Source organism: Parus major, chromosome 1, assembly GCF_001522545.3.
Source record: "Parus major isolate Abel chromosome 1, Parus_major1.1, whole genome shotgun sequence".
NCBI lineage: Eukaryota > Metazoa > Chordata > Aves > Passeriformes > Paridae > Parus > Parus major.
Window position 1 is genome coordinate 85,777,926 of NC_031768.1, and position 7,392 is coordinate 85,785,317.

The 7,392-nt window shown below is 57.6% G+C and overlaps 1 protein-coding gene and 1 long non-coding RNA gene across 10 annotated transcripts in view; one reads left to right on the forward strand and one right to left on the reverse strand.

The window, feature by feature from the left end:
* The first annotated feature begins 766 nt into the window (after positions 1 to 766).
* FOXJ2 (forkhead box J2) overlaps positions 767 to 7,392 on the forward strand; it is a 33,560-nt gene continuing 26,934 nt past the window's right edge. For 2 of the 9 annotated variants that reach the window (XM_015619307.2, XM_033516732.1), the window contains exons 1-2: positions 1,054 to 1,374; positions 2,101 to 2,375. In XM_015619307.2, the coding sequence (XP_015474793.1) occupies positions 2,351 to 2,375 (25 nt within the window). In that variant the 5' untranslated portion in view covers positions 1,054 to 1,374; positions 2,101 to 2,350. Of the gene's footprint in view, positions 868 to 914; positions 1,026 to 1,053; positions 1,375 to 1,485; positions 1,535 to 2,100; positions 2,376 to 7,392 lie in introns of those variants that run through there. The other 7 variants (XM_033516722.1, XM_033516715.1, XM_015619299.2 and 4 more) reach the window with 7 other exon arrangements.
* LOC117244864 lies at positions 3,381 to 4,961 on the reverse strand. Its single transcript, XR_004498710.1, has 2 exons — positions 4,353 to 4,961; positions 3,381 to 4,249 (listed from the first exon to the last, which is right to left on the reverse strand). It is a non-coding gene; the product is annotated as an uncharacterized LOC117244864 (long non-coding RNA).

Consider the following 7,392-nt stretch of genomic DNA (forward strand, 5'->3'; position numbering starts at 1 on the left):
ATTAAGTTTAAAGGCTTCCAAGATGAGAGGACTTAGTCTTGAGATGTGCCAGGGGAAGTTTAGGTTGGGCGAATTTAGTTTGGTGGAATGACTTTCAGCAAAAGGGTGATTAGACCTTGGAACGAGCTTCCCTTGGAGGTGGTGGAGTCCCCATCTACGGAAATGTTTAAAGAACACTGGACGCGGCACTCAGTGCCATGGTGGTGCACAGTCACAGGATGGACTCGCAACACCACTTTTTTTCTTTTCCAACACCACTGACTCGGTGGCTCCATCCAGTCGCAGCCAAGCAGCGCGCAGGAGCGCTGCCCTCACACACAACATGGACCCCCCGCTGCCATTTTGCGGGCGCCGCTCCCCGCGTGCCCCAGACACTGGGGGACGCCCCCCCCCCGCGCCCTGACGTCACGCAAAACGCATGCGCCGAGCGGAGGCGGGAGGGGGCGCCACCGCCCGAGGCCGCGGGGCGGGCCGGCCGGAAGCCGCCGAGCCCCGCGCAGGAAGCGGCCCCCGCGCGCACGCCGCGACCAGCGGCCCTCGGCTGCGGCCCGCGCGGCCCTTTGTGACTCATGTGACTGACGCGCGCGGCGCTGACCAATGGCAGCGGCTCCTCCCTTGCCCGCCTGGCCCCGCCTCCTCACGGGCCTCACGGCCAATCGGGGGGGCAAGTTCGCCTCCGTCGCCAGCTTCTTCTTGACGGACGGGTGCGAAAGCAAATGAGATCGCTAGCCCCGCCCCTGCCGGCCAATGGCCGACGCGCAATGCGGCGCTCGCGGGCTGGGGGCAGCCAAGGAGGGCCTGGCCGGACGCCCCCGCCCCGGCGGAGTCGCTGTTGCCGCCGCCGCTGGCCGCGCTCCTCCACCGGGGGTAGACGCCTCTCCTTCCCCACCCCCACCGTGAGGGGCTGCGGCCGCCCCTGGCCCCGGGCAGCCCCGCCGCCCGCCACACGTTCCCTGGCTGGATGCGACACGGGGCGGGGAGGAGCCGCCCGGCCGCTGCGTGCGGGGGCTCTGCGCGCTCTTAAGGTGGCCCGAGAGCCCGACGGGAGCGGGACCGGGATAGCCGGGGTGTCCCCGGTGGGGCGGAGGAGGGGTCGCGGCGGGAGCTGCCTGGTGTGACGGCGGCGTGCGGGGGCGGCTGCTGGAGAATTCCCGCTTTGCCGTCAGGGTGAGGGAGCCGGGTGGAGGTTTGTACTGGGAGATAAGAACCTGTCACATGCGGATTCCTGCTGCAGAGACGGGGAGCGGCGGCTGGAGATAGTGTGTGCCTTCCTGTGTATCCGAGGCTGGGCCAGCAAATACGTCTCTCGACGACTGTCCAACCTTTGAAACTTGGAGCTCCGGCAGGTGCGGTTGGCACTGGTGGAGATATCAGGTACACTGGCTTTCTTGTAGCTAGGATCCTAAAAGTGTAATTGAAGCGCTGAGTTTTAAACTACCAGTCTTGGCCTCTTGATTGTATTAACATGCACCTTTACACGCGTAGGTATGTCCTTTACATAGAGTGTACCAAGAAGTTATTCAAGATACACAGCGTGAGTAAGCAGTAAACTTTTACATACATATCCACGGAATCACTGAATCTGTGAGGTGGCAAAAGGCCTCTGAGGTTATTGAGTGGGATCTTTGACTGAACACCACCATAGCAACTAGACCATAGCACTGAGTGCCACATCCAGTCTTTCCTTAAACACTTCCAGGGTCATTGGCTGCACCACCTCCCCGGGCAACCCATTCCAAAGTCTAATCACTGTTTTCTGTGAAGAAATTGTCCAGCCTAAAACCTCCCCTGACACAACCTGGAACTATGTGCTGTCCTGTCACTTGTTACCTGGGAGAAGAGGCCAATCCCCACCTGGCTGGCCCCTCTTTCAGGTGGTTGTAGAGTGAGAGGGTTACCTCTGAGCCTCTTCTACAGGCTGAACAACTCCTGCTCCCTCAATCAGTCTTGCACTTGTGTGCAAGTACATAAAAATTTTCCTGGCTAAGAAGAGGTTTATTAAAAAAGCCCAAGCCAAACACCAAACCCTGCCCAGGGGGAAAAACATGTTAGGATACCTGCATGATACAAAGGATTGCTGAGATGCCTGTTTATTACTAGTTGCAAATGGAAGGAACAGTCCTTCAGCCAGGATGTGGAAGAGAATTCCTCCCCAAATACTGAGACTTTCAGTGTCCCAACTGCCAAAAACCAAAGCCACCTCCTACACCTTCCTGGATGCGAGAAACCCCAACTGCCCGCTACCCATCTGTCAAAATTTATAGATCTCCTTAGACAAATATTAACAATTCAGTCATGCGCAAAGCCTGTGGCATATTGAAAAAATTGGGAGAAGGATAAAATACATTGAATGCAATGTGAAAATAAGCTATGTGGTGAGTAGTTTACTCTTTTTCCCTCTGTCTCCATCTGCTTTCCTCTGTCTTCTGCTTAGCTTTAAAAGGCTTTGGGATGTGTCTTTGTTCTCCAAATGCTGAATATGATGATGGATCACAATACATTTATCTCTCTGCATTTCTGCCACACTCATCCTTTGCCCTGCCTCCTTAGGGCACTTTTGTGTTGGATGGTAATTTTTGCATTTACATTCTTAAAAGCAGTGGAACAAGTTAGTTATAGCATACCTTTTAATTGTCTGTAAAAAGCAGGCAGTACTTCAGATATTCATTTGGGGAGAGAATCCTGAAAACCAAAAGGAAATAAGTAGGGAACACACATCGGATGCCTGGCACACGTCGAGTCCAACCACAGCTTTTTAACACCTCTGCAGTTGGCTACAGATCAAACAACTTGCAGATACCACCCGTCTGCCTCCCAGCACAATGATGCTACTGCCTTGTCTCTCAGTAAAGAGAAGTCTTAGCACTGTATGGACACAAATCCTAGCTAGATGGGGACTGGAGAACTTGGACTAGGAGTAGCAGACATACCCAAAGACCACCTAGCCCAAACAGAAGTCAAAAGAGAAGCAGAAGAACAAGGGAACTGAAGCTAAACTGTTTATGCAGGACTTGAGTGAGGCTGGGAGAAAAGACTGACTAGGACAGGGCTCTCTTGTGGAGGTGGGAGGGAAAGAGATGGTTCTTGGCCCTTGATAATGATCAAGAACATAATGGGGATCTGTAGTGAGATAATGTGAATAGTATGGGGAAAAAGGCAGGAAACCCTTCTTGACAGAACAGGTAGTAGCATAGGGAGGAAATTGTGACTAGAGCTGCTGGCATAGGTGCAGAAGAAAAGGATCGTGTGGGAGAAGGAGGACACAGAGACTCTTGAGAGGATGGAGGATGATGACTGAGTTCCTGAAATGAAGGTGTGGAACTATGGCACAGGTTTTGACCTGTTGAAGGAATGCAAGGAGTCATTGCAAAAGCAGCAAGTCATAAAACACCCCCTTTACTATCTCAATTTCCATATTACAGTTTCTAGAAAGAAAAAAGAAATATTTTCTCAGAAAATGCCATTTCCTCTCAGTATGTGTGCTGTCCTCTACTTCAAGCCTTACCAGCAGTGCTACCATTTGGAAGGATGCAGATGAGAAACCACACACAAAAAGATGAGATGATCAAATACAGGGCGACTTTCAGATAACTGGGATAGGGGCCCCGAGGGGGGCTGTTTCAGTTGTGCTTTTCAGATTGACACATCAAAATGATCTGCCTATGACACTGGCTGCAGGTGTATGGGACGCCAGGCAGCACCTGCTCCTCCTCACGCATGCATTTTAGAGTATTGGCTCTTATTTAGCATGCTTTACTGCACGGTCCCCGTTCATGTTATAATGGACTGCTGTCTTGTCTGCCTCCAAGACACATCAACAGGAGACTCCAAGTTTTTGGCCAGCTGGGTGAAAGTGGGATAGCACAGTGAGAGTCACAGAATGAGTTAGGTTGGAAGGGACCACAGTGGGTCATCTGGTCCAGCCTCCTTGTTTTAACAGGGTCATCCCAGAGAGCATTGTGCAGCATTGTGTCTAGATGGTTCTTGAGTAGCTTACATGAGAGAGACTCCACAACCACTCTGGGCAGCCTTTTCCAGTTGACAATCTGTACAGTACAGTTTACCTGCACAGTAAAGAAGTTCTTTCCCATGTTCATGTGGAACTTGTAAATCAGCTTCTGCCTCTTCATCCTGCTGGTTGGCACCATTGAGAAAAGCCTCATTGCATCTTCTTAGGATCCCCCACTTCCGATATTTATACATATTAATGATGTGAATTAAATGGAGTTTCTTATATGGTTCTAGCTGGCTGTAACACACAGGAGAGATAGCGATGAGACTTTCAGCAGGGCTGTGGTAGAAACACCTTTAAAGATCTGGTGATGTCTCTGCAATAGGTTGTGGACACGCACAAGGCTTGAGGGTAGATTACTAGGGTCCGAGATCTGCATTGTTTTGGGATGAGAGTTGACTCGGAGCTGAAGCAGGTCACCCAGGGCGCAAACCCCGACCCAGGCTGGCCACTTGTGAGCCCCCGTGTCGCAGGGCTGACCCCGCAGCCGCTGCCCCCCACTTGGAGCGGCGAAGGGCGGCTGCTGGCAGCGGCCTGGGGCGAGGGCCCCACAGCCACCTGCGCGGTGAAGTGAGCCCCAGTGCCGAGGGTGGCCCCGGCCGATCCCGGCGGGAGGGCAGCTCCTCCCCTCCAACTGGCAGAGCGGGCGGGCAGCCGCAGGTCCCCCGGCCCGGCGCCTCCTTAACCCGGGGAGGCGGGGGCGGCCGCGGCCGGGGGGAGCCGGGGGAGGCGGAGCGGCGGCCGGGGAGGAGCCGGGGCCTGCAGTGGAGCCGCAGCCCGGAGCAGCAGCCGCGGGAGCGGCGGGGCCTGGAGAGAGTCAGCGCCGCCCGGGCCGGGCCCCCGCACCGGAGCCCGGGGAGCCCCCCGGGGACGAAGTCGCGGCCCGGCGGAAGGCGGCGGAGGCGCCGCGCAGCCCCGCGCAGGCCCGTGAGCCGCTGCGGCCTCCCGTGGTAGCCGAGCCCGGGCAGGAGGAGCTGGGGCCTGGGGGGAAGCCAGGAACAGCGGCCGGGGTGGGGGGACACCCCCGTAGCCTGCCGGGATGTTCCCCTGGGATATTTTGAGGGGGGGTCACTCCAGGACGACCCCACAGAGTTTTTCCTGGTGGGGGGGAGTGGGCTCACCTCTGACGTCCCCAAATAATCCCTGCCCCATCCCCGTTTCCGTGGCCCAGCCCGGAGCCGGGGGGGCCCGGGGGGGGGGACCCCCCGCCCTTTCTGCCTCGGCAGCCTGAGGAGGCTGTGCCGCGCCTGGAGCCGGAGCTGGAGCAGGAGCCGCCGGCCTGGCGGCAGCTCGCGGCCCCCGAGGCGCTCCTCAGGCTGCCCCAGCGCGAGCTGCGGCGCCAGGAGGTCATCAACGGTGAGGGGAGCCCCGAAACCACCCCAAAATCCTGCCCTGCAACCTCAAAACCTGCCCGGAGTGCCCCAACAACCCACCCCAAAAACCCGCTTCAAAACCGCCCCAAAATCCTGCCCTGGAACCCTAAAACCTGCCCAGAGTGCCCCAAAATCCCGCCCCAAAACTGCCCCAAAAACCCATCCCAAAACTGCCCCAAAATCCTGCCCGGAACCCCAAAAACCTGCCTGGAGCGCCATAAAAACTCACCCCAAAAACTTTCCCTGCCACTCTCAGAAACCGCCCCAAAACCACCCCAAAAACCCACGCAGACCACCCAAAAACAGCCCAAATTCCCATCTCGCTGTCCTAGACAAGGAGCAGGGAGGGGAACCCCAAAATGGACCCCAAAAATCAACTTAGCTCCTCCAAAACCCCTCCAGGACCTTTCTGAGGCCCCCCTGGGCCCCCCCCCAGAGCTGCTGGAGTACCCCGAGACCCCCTCGAGATCCCCAAAATCCCTGTGAGACCCCCCAAACCCCTCAGGGACCCCCCCAAAGACCCCCGGCCCCCGTTTCCAGAGCTGTTCCTGACGGAGCACGCCCACGTCCGCATGCTGCGGGTGCTGCTGGAGCTCTTCTACCAGCCCATGCTCCGCGAGGGCTTCTTCGACGAGCAGGAGCTCTCCAACATCTTCCCAAGCCTCGAGGACCTGGTGGAAGTTCACAGTGAGTCGGGGGGGTCCCGGGGGGGTGTTTTGGGGTGTTTATTTTGGGTTGACCCCCCCGTCTGTCCCAGCCGTGTTCCTCGACAGCCTCAAGAAGCTGCGGGAGGAGAGCGGCTTCATCATCGCCGAAATCGGGGACGTGCTGCTGGCCAGGGTGGGTTTTGGGGGGTCCTGGGGGGGCTGGGGGGGTCTCAGGGTGGAAATGGAGGGGTTGAGGGGGGCTGGGGACAGCTCTGAGGGTCCCTGGGAGTGCGGGGGGGGCTCATACCTGTGGTTTCAAGGGGCTCTGACACACGTTCTGAGGGTCTCAGCTGAGCTTTTGGGGGGGTCTCAGCAGTAATTTCGGGGTCTTCCCGGGGTTTGGGGGGGTCTCAGCAGTAATTTCAGGGTCTCCCCGGGGTTTGGGGGGTCTCAGCAGTAATTTTGGGGTCTCCCCGGGGTTTGGGGGGCTCCCTTTGCCCCCCCAGTTCGAGGGCACGGAGGGCAGCTGGTTCCAGAAGATCTCAGCGCGCTTCTGCAGCCGCCAGAGCTTCGCCCTGGAGCAGCTCAAGGCCAAGCAAAGGAAGGACACCAGGTTCAACCAGTTCATCCAGGTACCCCCAAAACAGCCCCCAGGACACCCCAAAATCGCCCCCAAAAATTTGGGGAGAGTTAAATTATTTAGGGGGGTTAAAGGGGGGATTTTGGGGGCTGGCACAAGCACGTGAGGTGCTCACCCAGGTACCCCCAAAACCCACCCTTGGTGCACAAAAAACACCCTCCAGGAGCCCCAGAAATAATCTTGGGGACCCCAAAAACGCACTCTGAGCACCCCAAAAAGTTCCAGGACATCTGGGGGGGATTTTGAGGGTGTTTTGGGGGGGATTCAGAGAGGACTTGGGGTGGTCAAGGACATGGGGTGTAAGGAGTTCATCCAGATCCCCCAAAACACCCTCTGGGGGACCCCAAAAACACCTCCCGGGTACCCCAAAACCCCTCGGAACCCCCCAAAATCTGCCTGGGACCCCTCAGGAGGCCGAGAGCCGCCCGCGGTGCCGGCGGTTGCAGCTCAAAGACATCATCCCCACGGAGATGCAGAGGCTCACCAAGTACCCGCTGCTGCTGCTCAGCATCACCAAATGCACCGGTGAGACCCCCAGAACAACCCCCGAGCCCCCCGAAATCCGGGCTCCAAGACCCCCAAAATCCCCCGCAAAATCCTCCCTGCCCCTCGCAGAGGCCGCGGCCGAGAGGGCCAAGGTGGAGCAGGCGGCCGAGTGCTGCCGCCAGATCCTCAACCACGTCAACCAGGAGGTCCGGGACATGGAGAACCTGATGGTAA